At 43.7% G+C, this 21,487-nt stretch overlaps 1 protein-coding gene across 4 annotated transcripts in view; it reads left to right on the forward strand.

Moving 5' to 3' along the window:
* Positions 1 to 21,487, forward strand: part of CAPZB (capping actin protein of muscle Z-line subunit beta) — a 66,369-nt gene that overhangs the window by 24,378 nt on the left and 20,504 nt on the right. For all 4 annotated transcript variants that reach the window (XM_039387369.1, XM_027733770.2, XM_039387368.1 and 1 more), the window contains exons 3-4: positions 11,144 to 11,265; positions 16,639 to 16,752. In XM_039387369.1, the coding sequence (XP_039243303.1) occupies positions 11,144 to 11,265; positions 16,639 to 16,752 (236 nt within the window). The remainder of the gene's footprint in view (positions 1 to 11,143; positions 11,266 to 16,638; positions 16,753 to 21,487) is intronic.

Here is a 21,487-nt window from a genome sequence, read left to right on the forward strand (position 1 = left end):
TACATGTTTATTCTGGGCAAGCCAACAGGTTGTGTGTGCAGGGACACTTTGGGATGAAGGGTCATTAGCAGCTCTCTCGATGAACTTATGACCAGGTTGGAGGCTGCTGTTTAAACTTGGAACAGGGTTGATGCAGGCACTGGTACCTGGGTATTATCTCCTGATAAACAACCTGCCTGTGTGGAGCTGTAGGAGGAGCAGTGGCCGTGCCACCCCACGCCCTTCAAAGACACTTCTAAGAATGTGTCAGAACACTAGGGATCTGGAGAACACCCAAATCTAGTTATAATTTATGCTCTATCAAGTATACTTCAGTCCAGTGTCAAAAAAACCCAACCATCTTATGCCCGAGACCTGTTTTACTGCTTGTCCTGGAACTTTTGTTGTCCTATAAAATGCTAGTGAAAAAAACAAAAAGGATTTCTAGGCTCATTACAAGTTGCACAGGATTTAGTTGCACATTCTGTGATGTACATTTGGGCTGTAATTGCCGAGTTATTGCCAACTCTCCCTTAAAACTGTGTGTGGCACAGTTGCCTCTGGAGTAACTGAAGGTATTACTGAAATATGGGTTAAATCGGTACAGAACCTACAATTGGGAAAACTTGTTTCTATTGTCCAGTCTAAATACATGGCTTATTTCTGACCTAAGCTTCTAAATTTGTGCAGACAGAACATTGAGGCTGGAACAGGACTGTTAGACCTTTGAATTCAGCTAAAAGCTTATCTCCAGTGAGAACTACATCCCTTTTCTGTTGCAGGTCAGAATCTTGTGTGATGGTGACAAACCTTGCCTGAAAGACTCTCAAAATCTGATGGTGCTGCACATAGCAGCTATTTGAATTAGTGCCTCTTAATTAAATAGTTTGAATTGTGTCTGAGCTATTTGTCATCTCTGTGTGCAGAAGAGCAGCTGCTCACCAGGTAAAAGTTTGGTTGGAGAGGTCTGTTCCTAAATGGTTCTGAAGCTGGTGTTGGTAAACTATGGTCAAAAGTTGTGACTGACTTAAATTTATCAAAGTCTAAGTACTTCTTTTACTTACATAAGCCAAGGTACAGGTAAGAAAGCTCTGGGGGTCAGGAAAGATATTATTCCCTGCAGGAAGGGATTATTCCTCTTTCTTGAAACCATTCAGTAATTGCCTACATCTGTGCCATGAAAACTCCTGGCAACCTAAAGCATCACTTTTGTGGGTGTTGCTGGAGGTAGGATACAAGTAACTAAATCACAGGTATGATCTGGTGGGACATGGTTGGTTTTCTGATGAAACTGGGAGGACTGGACGATATCAGGGTTTGAGCAGCTCCCCAGGACCATTCAAAAGAAGGAGTTGTTTGGGGAGCCATGGGAAGCTTGACTGTGTAATTGCTATAAGGGTTTTTAATGACTCAGAAAATTGCTGGGTACCTCTAAATGTTGGAATTACTTTTGGATGGTGCTCATTAGTGCTCTACATGCTTTCCATCAGCAACACGCTTGCTGAGCTTCTTTTCATATTGCAAGTGTAACATGAACCAGACTGGTTTGATGCCTGTTAGAAGGTCTGTGTGATTCCCAGTCATTGCAGTCCCTTCTCTGGGGTAGAGATGAAATAATTTGTTAAATCCAGTCCGATTTCTTTATTGTTGAGACATATGTAGACCTGTTCTGCAGCCACTCTCAGCCTGACCTCCTGAAGTCTACACTGCTTAGGCAAGAGCAGTGTATGCTCTGCCACCTGTAATAGTTCCAAAAACATCATAAGCCAGACTCAAGCAAATAGTTTTTTGACCTTTTTTGGCAAATTTCATCCAAACCGTTACAGCTGATGTTTTAATTCTGTTTCCTGTGCCATTACCAGACAATAACCTCCTTGAAGTAAAAGGTCAGACTTCGAATGCACTACGAGCATGAGCGGGTTTATTAAACTTGGGATAGAATTATAAAAGATAAACCCTGATTTCTGGGTTTCCTTGCTTCATTACACTGCCTTGCTGCAGTACATGTGAAACAGAGGCTTGTGTCAATTTTTTGGTGGGAAGTTTAGGTTCACTTGAAATCTGCTTGCAGCTCAGTTTGCCATAGTCTTTTTATAGGACTTGATCTCCAGACTGAGGATTTGCTACTTGCTTAAGATCCATTGAAAGGAAAGAAGATGACTTAGAAATGTCTTTGTATGTAAAAGATTTTCCGAAACTTATACAGTGAGAATCTCCATAGAATCCCAGAATGACTTTGGTTGGGAGGGTTCTTGAAACCCATCTCATCCCACCCCCTGCCATGGGCAGGGACACCTTCCACCAGCCCAGGTTGCTCCAAGCCCCATCCAACCTGGCCTTGAACACTTCCAGGGCTGGGGCAGCCACAGCTTCTCTGGGCAACCTGTGCCAGGGCCTCCCAACCCTCTCAGGGAGGGGTTTCTTCCCAATATCCCATCTAACAGTTTAAAACCACTCTGGCAGTTTAAAACCACTCCTGGGCTGGTATTTCTGCTGGGAGGGATAACCACACTGAGTTCTCTCCCTGAAGTCCCTCTTACTCCATCAAAGCCATGTTCTGCTGCTATTTTTTCATAAAAGAGCATCTTGACGTCCATCTGAATACATGGAGTGTGTGCAGAACTGTCCAGGACTGCCCCCAAGTGTTGTGCTGACAAGGGAAACGGTCCAAACTTGAACATGAAGGAAAAGGGTGGGTGGAAAAAGAGAATTTTTGGGTCACTGGCCCTCATCAGCCCAGACACTTTTCATTCATTAGCAGAACAGTTTGTGGTTTGCCCTTTCACCACATCTGTTGTTGCATTTTTCGGGCTGTCGGGTCTTCAATTAGAGTTCATTAGAGACCTTGTCAGTCACAGCTCTCCTGAAGTCCTGCCTGAAAGAAGCTGTGCTGGAAATGGGCCTTGGCATGGAATGCTCTGCTTGGTATTCAATTAGTCATTATTTGTAAATACACTGCTCCGAGGCTGTCAGGATGCACAACTTCGAAGGAGTTCAAAATCTCTACAGAAAAAGTTTGGTGTAGGCATGTATCCTTTTAAGGACAACTAATTTAAATTAGAATAATTTTTCATGGAGCTCCTCTGCAAACTGGGAGCCTTGGAGCATCTACCTCTGGGCCAGGTCCGAGCTGTAAGGCAGTTCCCATAGGAGAGAGGAAGGTGATCACACTGCTCTTAAATGGGTTTGTGAGGATGCTTCAGATCAAAAGTTGATCTTGATAATCCTGGAGGTCTTTTCCAACCTAAATGATGGAACTTGGAACATCGATCTTAATTGTGTCACGTAAATTCTGTGTCACCTCCTTATTGCCTTGCATTGCCCAGGAGTTGCTGCTGTCATTACACTGTGATTCTCATGGAAGTCAGCTGGGAATCACATCTGTTCTCATCCCTTGCTGAAAGGAGAATGTGAGGATGTTCTCTGGATGGAAGTGTTTCTTGATGTCAGTAAGAGTGAGGTTTTGTTTGGCTCATGGAGGTCACACTGCAGTGACATGAAGCTGAAGGAAGGAGTCTGGTACGGTTCACTTCTGAGTGGCCCAACAGTTTATCCTGGAAGATCAGAACAGTCCAAGGGAATCGTCCTCCTGCTTCCTTTCTCTTAAGATCAGTTGTACAGTAACTCAGCCCCCAGTATTTTCAGCTGCATTCTCTCCAAAAGAAACCCCAAAGAAGGGATCAGCTTTTGGACAGTGCTGCTGTGGAGGATCCCTTCCTAGGACACCTTGGGAGCACATAGTGGGTGGGTGAGTGATAGGCGGGGTTGCAACCTCCAGAATCCTTTTGGGGTACGTTCTGCAAGCACCTTCCCTGAGGTGTCACAGAGGGCTGCATCTTGGAAAAGGTGCAAAGTGGATTTATTGTGCTCATGAGCCACGTGCAGCAAATAATGGATCTGTGACGGGATTGCCTGGATGGCTTTGACTTGAATGTGGAAGTTGATGTGCTCTCAATCTTGGTAAAAGTTAAGCAGGCTCCTTTTGCAACTACAAATTCCTGCTGACTGTTTAATTTGGACGTTTGCCTGGGTGTGTATAATATAAATTAGATGGAATATCTAGCTGACTTGGGACAATCAGATGGCTGGCATGGAGTGGGGACAGGGAATCATCCTCCCAAAAAGGACAAGCAGGTACACCAGGAGAGTGGGATTTGCTCACAGCCACAACTTTGTTCCTCTCTTTTCCCAGTAAGACTGGTATTGAAATAACACTCATTCCCAAAAGTGAAAGCTTTCTTGAAGAACACAACCTGTTAATGCAGTCATGGAAGAACTAAAGCGAGACTCCTTCAAAGACACAGCATCAGTAACTTAACTGGTTATTTTTCAAGGCTCTGTTTGCAATTAAAGATCTGGGAGGTGATCAGCTCTGCTTTCTCATCACAGGAGAATGCTAAAGTATTTTTAGGAGAATATGTTGCTTTTTAGAAAATCCAAGTGTGATGAATCTTAAAATGTATAAACTTACGATTTTGAAATATTTGAACACGAATCAGGACCTTGCTTGCCCACAGGCAAGTTCCAAATCTGCTTGTATGCCTTTAGTGAGTGAAGATATATGAAGTTAGAGAATTTATTCCCAAGCAAACTGCATTGCTTGGGCTGCACAGACCATAAAGAACATGAGAATGTGACTGTAGCTTTTTATAATTGGAGTCCAAGAGCCTGAGCAGTGTGTGGCATCGAGGAGAGAGATAAAATAATTGAATGCAGATGCCCAGCTCAATGTCTAGTGAGGGTGGGAGATGTTTTAAAAAAAAAATCAGACCCAGTGGAAGCTGAAAAAGAAGATGGTAGAAGTGTATTGACAGCCCTGTGGACTCAAAGCTGAGGCTGCTGTTCTCCCTGGGCTTGCTGACCTGTGGCATGGGCTCCCAGCCACCGGCAGTTGGGTTTCTAACATAAGGATTACTGGCTAAAGAAAGGGGCTCTGGCTCCCTGAATAAATTTATGGTGGTTTGGAGCCAGTTTTTTCATTTGGTGAGTGGCCGTAAGCAGGAGCTTTTCCAGCTAGCAAAGATTACCTCTGGATATCTTGACGGTGATTTGAGATAGCAATTAATATATGTAAACTGTTAATGTAGTGCTTGGCTTAGAGCTGGCAGCCCCACTTACTGGCATGAGACTGGAAAAGGCAATTTCAATTCTGGCTTCATATCACTTACTCTTTCTATTTTTAAGCCTTTTTGTCTTCCTGGCTCCTACCACTGCACTGCTGGTATTAGAGACCCTTAAAATGTATTTTTAAATATCTTTTGAAGGGAATGTGTGTGAGGATCACTTGGTGAGAGTGGATCCTAGTTACAAACCTACCTAACTACGGTTGAGGATGAGGGGAGGACGAAAGCTGATATACAGAAACACTGCTGAAGAGAGTATGCCCTGCATATCCAGAAACAATTGAAGGATGTCTCCAACACCAGCTGGGCTCTTGACATAAATAGTCAGGACTTCCCAAGGTATTGATACGCTGTGATGGCTCCTGGGACTGGGGCCTGGTAACGAGATACAGGAGCCTTCACCTGTGGGTCACCAGTCACTGTCCAGGGCACTCTGGCTGGGCCTGCCAGATGGCTGCCTTTTGTTTCTCCGAATGGGGAATCCAGCAAAAGCCCTATTTTATCCAGGAAATCACAGGAAGAAAGCCAAGGATCCTGTTTCATGAACGGTTGTCACCTTTTTAAATGTAGTTCCTCGAGCTGAATTAAAACATCCTGTAATTAATATGACATCTCTGCTATGACATCTCTAACTAGACAGACCTGGATCTGCAACCTTGTTAATGCTTGTCTTTTTCCAGAAAAGCTGATTGGTTTAATTTTGGTTTTGCTAATTCTTGCAGTGCTGGAATTCACTGCGAATCCAAGAATCAAGCTGAGCTGTTTCCAGCATCAATTACATCTGGTCTCGAACACAAAAGTCCATTTAAGTGTCATTTAATAAACAAAGCTTGATGATCGTGTGGCCTTTGGACATATGATGGATCAAATTAAGATTTAGCGATGTGTGGATTTGTGGGAGTGACTTTACTAGTGGTTTTAGGCCCAAGCTGAGTGGAGCCAGGCTTCCTTCTTGAGTTTCCGCAACATCCGTTAGGCCGGGTCTGTGTTCAGCAGGAACAGGAAATTCTGAGGCTGTGGAATGACTCAGAAAAATTGTAGTAATATTTTACTACATGCTGACCCAGAGGGGAAGAATCTGAGCTGAAGGTGGGTTGTGTGCCAGAAGGGTTATTTTGCAGAAGCACCAGGGCACTTCCATGGGCTCTTGCTTGTGTTGGAGCAGTTTCCCCAAGTGCTGGGAGCAGTGGTTCTGTCCTTCTTTAATGTTAAAAGTTCACATGCAATTGAAATACTGGCTTTCCTATTGGGATGTGGCTTTTAATTAAAAACTGCTCTCAACCCACGCTTGATCAGATACCTGCATGTTGCAGATACAGATTCAAAACACAGATGGATCTGAGTGATTTCTTGCTTATCTCTTGAAGTTTCCTTCATCTTCCCAGAATTATAGAACTGTTTGGGTTGAAGGGACCTTCAAGACCACCTCATTCCACCCCCTGCCATGGGCAGGGACACCTTCCAGTAGCCCAGGTTGCTCCAAGCCCCATTCTGAACCTGGCCTTGGATACTTCCAGGGATCCAGGGGCAGCCACAGCTTCTCTGGGCAACCTGTGCCAGGGCCTCACCCCCCTCACAGAGAGGAATTTCTTCCTAATTTCCAATCTAAACCTACTTTCAGTTTGAAGCTGTTTCCCTTTGTTCCTTCTGGCTCTGAAAGGAAAAGACTATTTCCAAGGACTGTCACACTGGCAATGTTGCTGTTTCAATGGTAGATATGACTCATTTCAGTCAAAGCTCTAGAAGAAAGCAGCGACCTGAGTGTATTTGTTGAGTGGCTACTAAGCCAGAATATTAACTGTCCTGAGTGTGTAAGGTGCGGAATTTGACGTAATTCAGCCTGGTCAAAGCAAGGACAGGGAGTGTGTTAGACATGGAGAGCTGAAGTGTTTTCCTCTTTCCTCTATAGATTTTTTTTTTTTTGGTCATATTTTAAAAAACAATCCAAAACCAATTGTTCAGTTGCTAATAAATTCCTTTAGCCACAAGATGAGTTAAGAAGGAATGACTGAGGTCAGCAACTCCAAAAAGTGTAGGGTTTCCGCTTTGGCACAAGTGATTATTTGTCTTGATAGCAGAGCAGTTGACTTAATTAAAACACTGTCCACATACCTGGGTAGCTCTGCTGGAGACTAATGTTACCCAGGACAAGAGAATCCTTGTTGAACACATAGCAGAGTGCGCTGCACTCACTTCTCACTCAGGTTTTCTTTCCTCTGTACTACACATCCATTGTATGTCTCCTTGGAAAATAATATCCCACAAGCACAGTGCCCTGTTGCTTCTGAATGATGCTGCTGTTCCTTCCAGGCTGGACCCCCAGAGACCCTTCTTTTTTCTCTTCTGATTTACCTTGAGGGTGGTCTCACTTTGTAACTACACACACAGCCACCAGAGGAGATGGTCGAGAGCTGATTTGGGGAAACACAGCTGTGTTGGGGCCCAGAGGACCAAATTACATTAATGTAACCTCTAACTAAAGATACCAGCTGCAGGTTGTATTCTGCATTTGATCTTCCACTGATGAGAATGGGAAAAACTTGTGTCAAAACAAAGATGGGAGCCCAGTCTTTGCTTATAAAACAACCCTCATCTCTCCAGTGTTTGCATTGCAGTGCCATTTATTTATAGTGTGGTGATGAATTGGACAAAATCACCGCTTGGGCATTTCAGCTTGGCCTGAGGAGTGGGTTAATTCTTACGTTTCTAAATTTGAGTCAAAATTCCCTGTTGGAGACAAGTACTCAGGCACTTAAGTGCATTTTGGCTCTTCAGTTAACACAGAAGCAGCTTGGTAAGAACAGTTAACAATGCAAATCCACTGTTTCAGGCTGAGGATCAGTTGCCTTCTAAACAGTTGTCTCTGCTGGGATCAGAAGATAAACTGAATTCTGCAAGAGTCTGACTGTGCACAACAGTCATTTAAATGCTTTAAGAAGATTCAATACTTGACATGGAGATGAATCAGCCTCGTGAACATGGAGCTGAAGTGTTTAAAGCTGCAAATTACCTTGTTCAAATTCCTGCCTTTGCCTTGTAAGCAGTTTCCCAGAGTAAAAAGTGCATAAATCTTGTAAATTCCTTCTTAGGAAGTACAGCAGCTGTTGAAAGTTGATGTAAGAAATTATATAAAAATTATGTTCTTGGGGTAACCATGCCAGACTTGGATGCTTTTCCAATAATTAGAATTACACAAGTCCTTCCATCAGCTGGAATATCTAGTTTTTTGAAAAAATACTGTTGAAATTTTCTAATATTTCCAAAGTAGATGAGTGGGTTTTATTGTGAAAGAAGGAGAAAATAATAGATTTCCTGGAGTCCTGTAGAGTGTCTGTACCAAGGAGACAGTGGATATAGAGCTGCTTGTTACAATGGAGGATTATAATACACTGCAGTATTATATTCTAGGAAGTGTATGACATAATGCAGTCACTGTTAGGGCTATAAGAATAACCACAGCCCTTAGAAATTGGGAAAGTGACCCTACTCAGGAATATTTGTTGCCAAACCATCCAGAGATAAGTTTAGCGTGGAAATTCAGTAGATTGCACCTTAAAAACAATGTGTTTGATTCCTTCTAGTCCATATGGAATTGTGCTCTCCTGCTGAGCCATGTTGGAAACTCCACACTGGGCATGTGCTATTCTTAAAAGAAAATTAAATCTAAAAGTTATTTGTGTGGGGTTTTTGTAAGGGTTGTAAATTCAGCTTTTCTGCAGGGGAGTTGACTCTGCCTCAAGTTTGGGGTTTCTTGTGAAAATGCTTTGTGTGTATGTTTGGGATTGAGGAATTGCACAGCAAGACCTCTGGTGCTCCCTCCCCACACATGTAATGGAGGGATTCCCAAGGAAATGAAATGGAAACAGAACCTGAGGGAAATGCCCCTTTTCCCCCAGTTCTGTTTTCATCGTGATTACTCATCCCAAACACAGGTCAGAGTGTTCCTGGACACTTCTCTCTGTGCTGAGGGGCTCCTGGGCAAGGAGCAGCCGGGAGGAAGGGATATATCCCACTGATCACCCCTGGGAACAGGCTGGAGCACAGCTCTCACTGCTCAGGTGCTGTGGGGCTGGTTTTGTTGCACCCAAAATTGGAGCAGTGTTCTTGTGCGCCTGAAGAGTCAGCCCCAAATTAATGGTTGATGGGGAAGAGAAGGAAGGGACAAAGTAGATCCAGATGGGCTCACAGAGACATCGTTTCACTGAACTTGTGCCACGACACTGCTGATCTGGATCAGCTCTGGGGAATATCAGGGCTGTCTGTTTGCAGGAAAAGGAAGGATTTCCTGAAAAGCTGCTGCTTCCTGTCCACTTGTATTTACCAGTGAAGGTGTTTTGAGGCTGCTTCAGCCAGGGCTCCAGGTATCAAGTGATGAAGTTCTCAGAGAGCATTGAGCTGTATCTAAACACTGATCTCTCTGCTCTTAGTCTGGGCTCTCCAGGTCCCCCTCTTACCATGTTACAGTGTATAGAGACCAAAGTAACAGTGCTCAAACTAATATTTCAGCTTTTTCAGTACTGTTGGTAACTTTACCAACCATGTCTTGCTTTGCCTCTTATTTTTTATATGTTTACGGAGTGATTGTGTGGGTCAGGTGTTGCATTCCTTGCTGGCCATATCTTAGAATCATGGAATGGTTTGGGTTGGAAGGAACTTTAAATCTCATGTGGTTCCACCCCCTACCATGAGCAAGGACACCTCCCACTAGCCCAGGTTGCTGCAAGCCCCGTCCAAGCTGGCCTTGGACACTTCCAGGGATGGGGCAGCCACGGCTTGTTCTGTCATTTGCTATTTGTGGGTTTTTTGGTCTTTCACAATTGCATTGGTTTATGTGTCCCTGCTTCCTTTGATTATCATCCTCTGTAGTTATTGCTTTGTACTTGGGATTAGAAATGTTTTTGTTTCAGGCATTTTGATCTCTTATGTTCCATCTAGTGCATTAAAATAGTTTCAGGGCTGCTGCATCTCAAATTTGTTTTGTTTTCTCCTCTAGGCTTTTCCTATATTTTCTTTATTTCTTCTTCCCTCTCCTTTTCATTTCTTATGAGTTGTGAATTTATCACTTCATGATTAATCTTACCCTTGATTGCCTTTTGTCCTCATATTCTCAGTCAGGTTTTCATCTCTACAACTTAGAGTGAAATGTAGAAGAGATTCCACACTTGTTATTTCTATTATTATTTTATTAGCACATTGTCACCAATCTATTCAAGAATTTACCAGTTGTCCTCTGATCCTGTTGGGAAAGGACCTCAATGGGATCATAGGGTGTTTTGCTTTAATCCCTTTCTCTTGCAGTGGAATCTGGAAAGTTTTTCCAACAGGAAATACACAATACCTTATTTGTTTAATAATAACAGCTCCAGGAATGATTTGTTGATTGTCACTGCCGTGCCCTGAAGTCTGTGCAGGGCAGATGGAGTCTCATCCCTTTGCAGGATGTCCCAGCCTCTCTGCCATGGTAAAAGCAGAGCTTGTCTTTCTCCATATGAAGTGCAGGGAGGCACCAGTGGGTTCTGGACCCATTAAAATCTACCTGTGCAGGAGATGTGTTGGATTTAACATGTGCACACACACGGACACGTGTATTTTTATTACCCAGCATGGTCCTGTTTGGCCGCCTGCCTGGAAACTCTTGTAAACTCGACCCAGAGTGGGAACTTGGGAAAAACACACTGCAGCGTGTGGATGGTGTGTTCCTTTAGCAGCTCCCTCGTTTCCACTCCACTTTAAATATTTACCTTTATCCGTCAGTCCTGGACAATCACTTTCCCGGCCGCTTTGGCACGTGGTGAATGTGGAACGTGTATATATTGAAGTGAGCTGGACCATACCAGTGGTTGGGTAATTAAATCTGAAATTACTGGAGGTGGGAGCATAAGATTGTGCTATAACTTAAGTGCAGCTTAACCTGAAGAGTTTTGGCTTTGGGGCAGATGTAGGCTGTTAATAACACAATCTGTTCTTAGGGGTGCCAGTCTCTTTTAACTTCGACGTGTTTCCCTCTCTTCCCTCCCTGTGGTTTTTCTCCAAACCCACAGGTCCCGAGCCTGTGTGAAGATCTCCTCTCCTCTGTGGATCAGCCCTTGAAGATTGCACGAGACAAGGTGGTAGGAAAAGACTATTTACTGTGTGACTACAACAGAGATGGGGACTCGTACAGGTGAGCTCGTACCCCAAGCAGGGCACTGACTGGTGCTTTGTAAATGAGAGCTTTGTACAGGTACTGCAGGCCCTTCTCGCTCTTATTTCCAACCAGAAAAAAATCAGTCATCTAAAGATTTAAAGCCTAAAATGTGCTGTTATTATCTTGTTAAAGGGCTGACTGATGTATTTCTCTTTGCTCTCAGTATTCTGAATTAAAACCAGTCGATTCTCCAGCAGAAATGACTGGGATGGCCTTGATAGGAAATAAAACATTGCAAGGTTATAAAATCTTTGGAATGGATAATGACAGAAAAGAGATGATGCAAGCAGTTGGTTTAAACAAAATCATCTTCTGCTTGTACAAAACAGGGTGGATTTGCCAGCTGGGAAAGGCTCTTTCACTCGTGTTTTGCAAGGGATTGACTCTGACTTTGGACTCGATGTCACTAGTTCTGTTTGAAAATCTTGGCCCAAGTCTTTAGCAAAGAAAAGGAATTCCTGTCTACCAAAATAGCTGATTTATCCTGAGGACTGTAGACAAAACCAATGAAAGTATTTGAACAATATAAGCTGTCTGTAATTACAACATAATTAGTTTTGAAGTAGAAGGGGTGGTAAGTACCATGGAATGGTACAATGAGGTTTCAGTGTTTTGGCTGGCATTTTGAACAGAGTCTCTCTGTGAATGTTTTTATCCTCTGCCTTGCCATTGGGATGATGATTTTTATTTATTTTTTAATTATCCCCTCCCCTTTTTTTGCATTGCCCGACTTTCCTTAGTGGCTGTAGTGACAGTGGCATAGTCCCAAATATTTAATTAAGAATCACAAACTTATAGTCCAGAAACCTTTGTGAATATTCGCTTTTATTCTTTCCCTTAACAAAGGGCTGCGAGGTAATGACCCCCATTCATCTTCTGTCCTGAGTTACCAGCTCAGCCAAACTGCTGCTTCTGGGGGTGATTGTGATTGTTCCACCTGATGTGGATTACACAGAGAACATGCTGAGATTCATTTTGTCCTAGAAACAGGAGGAGAAGAATGATAATGGATGCAGAGTTTGACAGTGCATTTGGATTGTAGCTGAGTGTAAATCCTGATGAGTTGTTTTAAATATAATGTATTACAGAGGGCCAAGAAGTAGCAAATCTTGAAGGTGAAGTGTCACGTTCTTTAGGGCACTTGTTTAACGTTTAAAATTATTGGAACCTTTTACAAAAGAGCCTGGTACCTTCTAAAAGCATTAAGCTTTTGTGTCTCAGTTGGTCAGATCTACCTTAGCAGCTACATACACTTAATCAGTTCTGAATTAGTAGATAAAATATGGTTTTGCAGGGTCTGCCCTGTAGCCAAGATGTACCCACACAGCTGCAGACCCTCTGGAAGATGCCAGAGGAGGGATTAGGTCCTGAATTTTTTGTGGATCTTTCAAGAGATGCTTTCTCCCTGAAGTTGTGATGTTTCTTGCAGTCCCTTTGCATCCTATTCAGGCTTTTGTCATGAGCATCTGTCACCAGAGTCACAGGAAACTGGCAGAGGCACAGGAATGTGACATTCTGCAATCACTAGTAATCCCTCCATGTTTAATTAGGACACGTGGCAGCCCTTTCTCCAAGGGTAGTATCATATTTGCCTCTGAAATTTGCTCCATCTCTTTCTGAGAAGGCATTTAAATAGTTACAGGGGAGCAGGAGGAATTTGGTTTTTAAAATCACTTTGAAATTTTCAGGACTTGTTAAGTAATGAGGTTTCAGAAAAGCTGTTTCATTTGTTCCTATAGAACAGGCATCATGTGTTAATTGCTGGCATTAAAGATTCCTGTTCTGTTTGATTCAGATGTTCTGGATTGAAGTGATTCTTCCTTCTGGAACTGATTGGTCCCAGCTCTGTTTCATGAAGCAAATTCTTTCCTTCCCCACACAGCAAAAGCCTTTGAAAAGCAGCCCCACTTCCCTGTGCATGTTAATCCCATTCTATGCCTGTGTCCAGACACTTCTTCGTACCTCGTAAAACCTGCAGTTGTTACTGGGAAGTGGCTCTTACCCTAATTTAACCAATTAGCCCAAAATTCTCTGTGTTTTTAAAAGCTTTTGATATTTCCACAAACATTTTTCAGAACCACACGCTCGATTAGAAGTCCCAAAGAGTCCTATTCCCTGCCTGCAACGGGTTCCATCCCCAATTCCCACATACTCCAAACCAAACCTTTTCTTCTTATTGGACAGGTTGTTAATTGCATTTCTTTTAATGCTAATCCAAGGATTTCAAACCATTCTGTGGACAACTAAGCAGGAAAGGTGGGGCTGGGTAGTCAGACTTTCTCACTGGGATTCCAGTTTTATAGGGTGTTTTTTCTTGAGTGGCTTTACAATTTGACTGGGAATTTGATTGGAAAAAAGCTGCTGTGGGAAGTGAATATCTTAATGCTTGGCCCATCACAGTTTAGTCTTTCCTCATATTTAGGCAGACTTGATTTTGTCCGTGTTGAACATGGATCAGATTAGAAGATGGATTTTTGGAATCTCTCTTGGATCTTTATAAATACATAATTTTAATTTTCTTCATATTATGAACTGCTGCCTGTGGGAGCAGCTTTTGGTGCTTGAAGTTTCACAGGTACTTCTGGAATGTTACTGGAATAACAGAGGTTTGTGGAGGATCTCAAATAGCCACAGAATCGACATTGTGAAGGCAGAGCTTTTATTAATTATTTTTTTTAAATATTAAACTTCAGGGTCCTGACTTTGTCCATACATATCCATTCGGAGTGTGTTTGATCACTCTGTTAAATGGAATCCTTATGGGGAATTTGGTGCCAACAACACTGAAACCTGTTAGCTGAAACAAAAACCTTTCTCTTCTAGGGAAATTAGAGGTCTGACTTTGGAAATTTAAGTGCTTGCCCATCTGTCTTTCTTCAAATAGCCTCCAGTTAAGTGTTTGAATGTGTTCTGAGTGCTCTTCCACAAGAATAAAAAATACAGGGTTGTGTCAGGAGGTTTTTTATTGGTAAAGTTGCTGCTGGTTCCAAGTGGAATGGATTGAAAATGTCACAAAGTGCTGGCTAGAAGAATCTGTTCCTAGACTGCTCTTAAATCCCAGTCTGCAGCCTGAGGAGGAGGTCTGATGTTTGCAGTGAAAGTGTCTTCACCAAGGTCCTGCAGGAATTCTCTGCCCACCAATTGGTTTGGAGATCCCACCTGATGGGAGTAGATGAGCCATTTGGGAATCCTCAGGTAGCACCAGAGGGGATTTTTGTGTGAATCTCATCCAGATTTCAGAGATTTTAGGTAAAAGAATGAAAAGATGGGCTGAGAGGGGATGTCATCTGTGTCTGTCAGTGTCTGCAGGGAGGGGACAGAGGATGGACCAGGCTCTGCTTGGAGGGGCCCAGCAATGGGACAAGAGGAAATGGTCAGAAACTGATCATAGAATCATAGAATCATAGAATCGACTGGGTTGGAAAAGACCTCCGAGATCATCGAGTCCAACCCTTGGTCCAAATCCAGTCCATTTACTAGATGATGCCCAGGAAGTTCCACCTGAACATGAGGAAGAACTTCTTTACACACACTGGAACAGGTTGTTTAGGGAGGGTGTGCATTTTAATCCCTGGAGATATTCCAGACTCATCTGGACACAAATGTAGTGCCATGTGCTCTGGGATGACCCTGCTGGAGCAGGGAGCGGGGACCAGATGAGCCACTGTGGTCCCTTCCAACCACACCCATTCTGGTTCTGTGCTGTAGCTGTTGATTATTCTCCAATGCAACCACATTTTAGGCAACTGTTTAAAATCACAGGATCGTTGAGGTTTGAAAATCCCTCCCAGCCCATGGAGTCCCCCCTGTGCCCCATCCCCACCTTGTCCCCCACCCCAGAGCACTGAGGCCAGGCCTTCCTTGGACACCTCCAGGGGTGGGGACTCCACCACCTCCCTGGGCAGCCCCTTCCAATGCCTGACCACCCTTTCCATGGAGAGATTCCTCCTGCTGTCCAACCTGACCCTCCCCTGGCACAGCTGGAGGCCGTTCCCTCTCCTCCTGTCCCTTGTTCCCTGGGAGCAGAGCCCGACCCCCCCCGGCTCCCCCCTCCTGTCAGGGAGTTGCAGAGCCAGAAGGTCCCCCCTGAGCCTCCTTTTCTCCAGGCTGAGCCCCCCCAGCTCCCTCAGCCGCTCCTGCTGCTCCAGCCCCTTCCCCAGCTCCGTTCCCTTCCCTGCACACGCTCCAGCCCCTCCAGGTCCTTCCTGAACTGAGGGGTCCAGAACTGGACACAGCATTTGAGGTGAGAACCACGACCTGAAAACATCACTCTAGGTGGATGTGACACCATGATTTAGCTTGTCCTGGGGTCTCACCTTTGGAGCCAGATGTGTTCAGGAGGAGTGAAGGGAGCAAAGCCGAGCCTGGTCTTTGTGCTTTATATCAAACACATGTCAGAACTCAGTGCCTTCCTGAGAAATGAGTAGCAAATGGTTCCTGAGGGAAAACCCTTCCATAGGGTCAGCGTTAAGACCTGGCTGGGACATTTGGAAAAGTGAGGAGGTACAAGGTAGAGGTACGTTCCTTTAAACCAGCAGTGATATATGTAGGTGGTTATTCCAAGGGGAAATGGGAATTATAAAAGCCTCAAACAGACGGGCAAAGGGTTCCATTAATCTTTTAATACCAAATCTTTCATTAAGAGCATGAAAAATCTCTTCCACTCCTGCAGAAATCACAGTAAAACCTGCAGCTTTACAAACCCTGTTAAATCCTTCAGACTGTTCAAAGGGTTTCCTAGTGTTATGCTGAAGGTAGAGTTTATTTCAAAGCAAAACAGTGGAGAAGAATTTGGGCCTTAATTGTAGAGAGCAGTGTTTGGCTCAAGTAGTGTCAGATCCCAAATAAACTTATTTTTATTATTAAAACATCAATATTATTAAATCATGATTTTATTATTAACATTAAATTTGCATGAAAATAATTTCATATATTTGATGTGGAACAGCTGAGTTTTGGGGGTCAATGTCCCCTTTTTGCCAGTGTTTGAAATCACAGAATAAGTGGAGTTGGAAGGGACCCACAAGGATCATCGAGTCCAGCTGGCTGTTGACGGTGCAATTCTTAACAGGTAGATTGCTCTGGGCACTTTCTGGTTTTTTTTGGAAGTTAATCTGTGGATCAGGTCAGACCCACCAATATTAAACCTCTCAGAGCCACAGAATATCCTGAGCTGGAAGGGACCCACAAGAACCATTGAATCCAACTCCTGGCCCTGCACAGGACACCCGACAATCCCACCATGTCCCTGAGAGCGTTGTCCAAGCATTTCTTGAACTCTGGCAGGTTTGGAGCCGTGACCAGAGTTTCTCTCATTGTCTGACAGTGTTTTTCTTGTCTCCTTGGCAGGTCTCCATGGAGCAACAAATACGACCCTCCCCTGGAGGATGGTGCCATGCCATCGGCTCGCCTGCGCAAGCTGGAGGTGGAAGCCAACAATGCCTTTGACCAGTACAGAGACTTGTATGTCAGTTCTACCCTCCAGAGCCCTCTCTTTCTTTGTTTCCCTCAGCAGACACGGTCTGACATGTGGTCCCTACCCCAGGGTGTAGAAGGAGGGGAGGCAGTGCTGATCTGCTGATTTAATGATCCCAAACATGATCAAATCTGTCAGCTCATGCTAAAGGCAGATGCTGAGGTGCTTCCTTGCCTCCCTCCCCCCTCTAACAAATTGACGGTATCTTTGTCCTAGAGTGACCTGTGTTTTCTTTGATCTTTAAGTTCAGTCTTGAACCATCTGTATTTTCCATTCCCTCAAGGCTGTACACTCAAAAAATCCATATATTCAGCAGCAACTCTGATATCTTCCAGCGAAGTGAACACTGAAATGCAGCAGTTGGACAGGGATTAATGTGCTTCTGCTGCAGTTTAGGCAGTTTAGTTTAGGCCCTGTCTTGTTAAAGAGGTGTAAAGCAGAGGAATTAATAGAGCATATGTAAGATGAATGTAGATTAGGCAGTGGCTTTTTTAAAGCAGCAATAGGAAACTGTCTGGGGGACTTCTCAAGTGAACAGTTTTTCTAAAAATTAGGATTGCACTGGTCTTGCACTGCAGTTAATCCAGGGTCTTGAGATGTGATCAGGTTTAGCTGTTGTGTTTGGAGACTAAGGTCTTCTAAGCAGTGCTGAGATGGACATAGTAATGCTAAATCTAAACAGCAAGCGAGTGTTGAAAAGCAAAATGAACTAGTAAGTTTATCCAATACTGAGATACTTCCTCGCTGGAGATGTCTAACAACCATGAACAAGGTGAACAACCTTCATTGCTGCTTCACGTTGCCCAAAACGAGATAAAACACATCCTTAGATGTAGTTCATCATGTTACAGTGCTGACAAAAGCACATTTAAAGGAACTTTTCTTGCTCGATTTTGTGGCTCGATGCAAGTGTAGCCTGTCCAAATGTGTAATCGTCGTACTTGTGTTACAGGTATCAAATTTTTACTTCTTTCCGTGCATTATTTTCATAGCCGTTCAACTTCTCCTGTAAGTAACAGTTGTTATTGCTATCTGAACTGACTGGAAGAAAGGAATTATGCCTATTCAGCAAAGCCAAGTTTGCAGTTATTCCCCAGATGCAGCACAGACCAATAAGTTTTTTTAATACCCTAAGATGAAAATAAGGTGGTGTATGGAACCAGGGTTGTCTGTTTAAATCCCTCTCTGCTCAGATGACTGTGAAGTCAGGACTGGATACAATAACTTCTTTAAACAGCTTTAATTTGCTGGAAGGAAAGCCGGGGGCAGGTTACTCTGAGTGAGGGGAATCTGCTGAGCCCTGCTCAGCTTGGGGTACAGCAGTAATCTTAATATATTGTGTGTGGGGAAAAAAAGGTGAGATTGTACCAAATTCATCTTTCAGTTTGTCAGTGCAACTTTTATAGGCAGGACATGGGAGGGGTCTGGGAAGGATTCATTTGGTGTCAGCAGCCAGGAAGGACAGAGGCAGCACAGGACTAGATAAGCACACCTGTCAGTACAGTGGCATTTTGATGCCACTTATGATCTCAAAAATGGGTGAGAAAAAGGGAACAAGGGTGGCTTATGTTTTGCAGAGCACTGTAAAAATTTAGCGTTTGTGGAAAGGATTTGCAAAGTTAAGGAAACTTAACCTTAGTATCTGGAAGTTAAGTAATGATTTGTACTTTACCGTCAACAGAGATGCGGGGAGAAACAGGCTTTTGCTCTTGCAGTTGGGCTCTGCAGTTCCCTTAATAACACAATTGGATTTTTGTGTTTTGACAGCAGAAGCTTAATTTTTACTTGGAGATCAGAGGAGGGGAAATTCAGGGGGGTAACAAGTGCCAGCTTCTCTCAGTGCTGCTCTTGCCAACACTTCAGGTTGGGAAGGACTGCAACAATTCCTCACACAGCAGCTGCTGGAGCCACGTGGGAGTCTGGAGTGTGGGGAGGGTTGTAGTGAGAATAAGATGGCAATGTCAGTGATGTAATTCCCAGAGTCTGGAAATTAATCCTGGGAAGGCACTGGAAAGCCACGAGTGGATTTGAGCCAAGTGATGTTGATTAAAGGTGTCACTGCCCTGCTGGTCTGGCAGCTTGTGGTGCTGGGAAGGGAGGGCACAAAGCATCAGCTCCATGACAGAGATTCCAGAACCAGTGACAACAGAGCTTTTCCAGCATTGTGAAACACTTCAGGCTCATTGGAAAGTGTTGTTGTGTTAGTCAAAGAACTAAGTAGTCTGCTGGCAGCCCACGGGACTGTATCTTTTGTGAAAATTTTGGTTTCTGGTAGATGGGGAGGTTTCTTCCAGGTTCACCTTCCAGGAACACGGTGATCATACTGTAGGCTGGATGCAGAAAAACTAAATATTGAGTTGACCTGCAGAGACTGATTGTTTCTGTTCACTCTGATGGGGTTGTCTCTCCAAACAGACCATTCATAGGTGCCACCAAGGTAATTGATACTCCACATCACAAACTCTTTCTTAAAAAATACGAGTTTTAAGTGCAATGACTGCAGATTAAGAGGATGAACATTATGCTGAGGGAGAAGCCTCCAATGTGACACATCACCAGCAGTCCCTTAAGAGACCTTCCACTATCCCAGGTTGCTCCAAGCCCCATCCAACCTGGCCTTGGACATTTCCCGGGATGGGGCAGCCACAGCTTCTCTGGGCAACCTGTGCCAGGGCCTCCCCACCTTCCCTCACAGGGAAGAATTCCTTCTCAATATCCCATCTAACCCTGACAGTTTGAAGCTGTTCCCCCTTGTCCTGTCGCTCCAGGCCCTTGTAAATCTCTCTCTTCATCTTTCTTATAGCTCCTTCAGGTACTACAGTTAGGTCACCCCAAAGTTTCTCCAGGCTGAACACCCCCATTTCTCTCAGCCTTTCCTCACAGGAGAGGTGCTTTCAGAGGGTGCTCTGCATGGGGCTCACTTCACTCCTCAGCTTTAAAATACATCTTATACTGGTCATTGCAGCAGGGAATGGAAGAGGAAGACATTGCCTTTCTGTGAATAAATAAGTACTTCTGAGAGTGTCTGCTCTTCCCACTCTGCTTTCTGCACGTGGTCCAAACCTCCTCTGGATTATCTCCCATTTTAAGCACAGAAAAGCACAGATAAACACAGAAAAGTGCTGATATCTCACAGAATTCGTCTTGGGCCTCTCCCAACACTTCAGATCATTTCAGTTTTCCCTCGAATCAGTCCCGCTTGGCCCCCACACCATTCCTTTTTAGATTTCTCCTTTAATCAGGTGTGGAAAGTCTCCACCTCTGTTCAGTGAGTCATTGCATTGTATTTGCCATTTCCCAAGGGGTTGGCACCTGCTGCCATGGGTGTTTTGAGGGAAACAACCTGTTATGGATTTGCTAACTATTTGTGTGAAACTATCCATTTGGATTTGCTTGCTGGGGACCCTAAAATTGAGTTTTGTCCCCAGGAGCTTAGTGGCCAGTGCACTGAGTGACTGTAGTGTGAAAACAAGTTTGGAGAACTCTTGTAATATTGCATGGGATTCTTTAAAATCATGAAAACTCGAGAGGAATAATTTTGCTGAACCTTCAGTGCCTCTTAACCAGTGCTGAGTTGCTCTTAAGTGTTTGGGTTTTTTAATGCAAACTACCTTTGAGTATCTCTGGAGTTTCCCGCCTTTTCTTCCTGGAGTCATATCCACATCTTTTCGGGTTAAAGAGGGATTATCCCAGGTTTTAATTTCCTCTCTGTTCTCTGTGTTAAACAACAAGCATATTTCTGGGTTATCTGTTTTACCAAAATCCATGTCACTTTCCCAAAAAGCAACTGTTACGTTTGGATCTCCTGCTGCCAGGTTTAACTCAGACACTGCCTGCAACTAATGCCCTGGTATGTTTTTGTTCAGTAGGTTATTATTCCCAGATGGAAGTCTAATATCTTACACCACTCAGTTAGAGCCTTGGCTTTCCACTTCCAATATTGTGAACATAATTTCTTCCAACACATGGTAGTAATTTATTGCCCTTTTCTTGATGTGTGTGCGCTTGATTGAAATCAAAGCGTAATGAGGACCAGGGCATCTGGTTAAATCTCTTCTATTTTAGATTCTGCCTTCCCTTGCTTTGGGTTGAAGATAATCAGGGCTTTAATTAAGTAATCTAATGGCTCTTTGTTGTCTGGAAGAAATAATTTCTGTAGTGATTAAACAGACCTCCCTGGGGAAGGATGCTGCTGCTCTGTCTACAAACAAGATGAGGTTTGGCAACTTTGGGCTGGTTTAGTGAGCTGACATGTATTTAGAAAGCTATTCCTCCTTTTTTTTCTTGGCTTAAATGGGATTTATTGGTGCTTTTGATTTTTAACAACTATAAAAAAAAGATAAAACACTCATCTTAATCGTTCTGCTCCTGAAAATGTTTGTATTCATTAAGTTTTTAGTTCCCTCAACAGAGCAAGCAATGAAACCTTTTGAACTTCTGCTTCTGTCTGTGTTTTGATGTTGATCCATTTTCAGTTTGTTGTATTAGAGCTCTGGACTAGGAATTTGGTAGGAGCGAAAGGAGGTCTGGGAGAGGATTGACCTCTAAAGTGTTTTTGTTGTGTGTAATCCTTTTATTATTGAATTTTGATTGGAATCTGGGCCAGAACAGTTAATCACACTGATTTTGGATGGTGCACCCCTGCCAGCCAAGCATCTGCAATGTTCTTTGCAGAGTGAATAGAACCTAAACTGAGCACCCATCACTGTCCTCTGTTCAGCT

Source organism: Pipra filicauda, unplaced genomic scaffold, assembly GCF_003945595.2.
Source record: "Pipra filicauda isolate LSUMZ 115617 unplaced genomic scaffold, ASM394559v2 scaffold557_size342763_pilon, whole genome shotgun sequence".
Taxonomy (NCBI): domain Eukaryota; kingdom Metazoa; phylum Chordata; class Aves; order Passeriformes; family Pipridae; genus Pipra; species Pipra filicauda.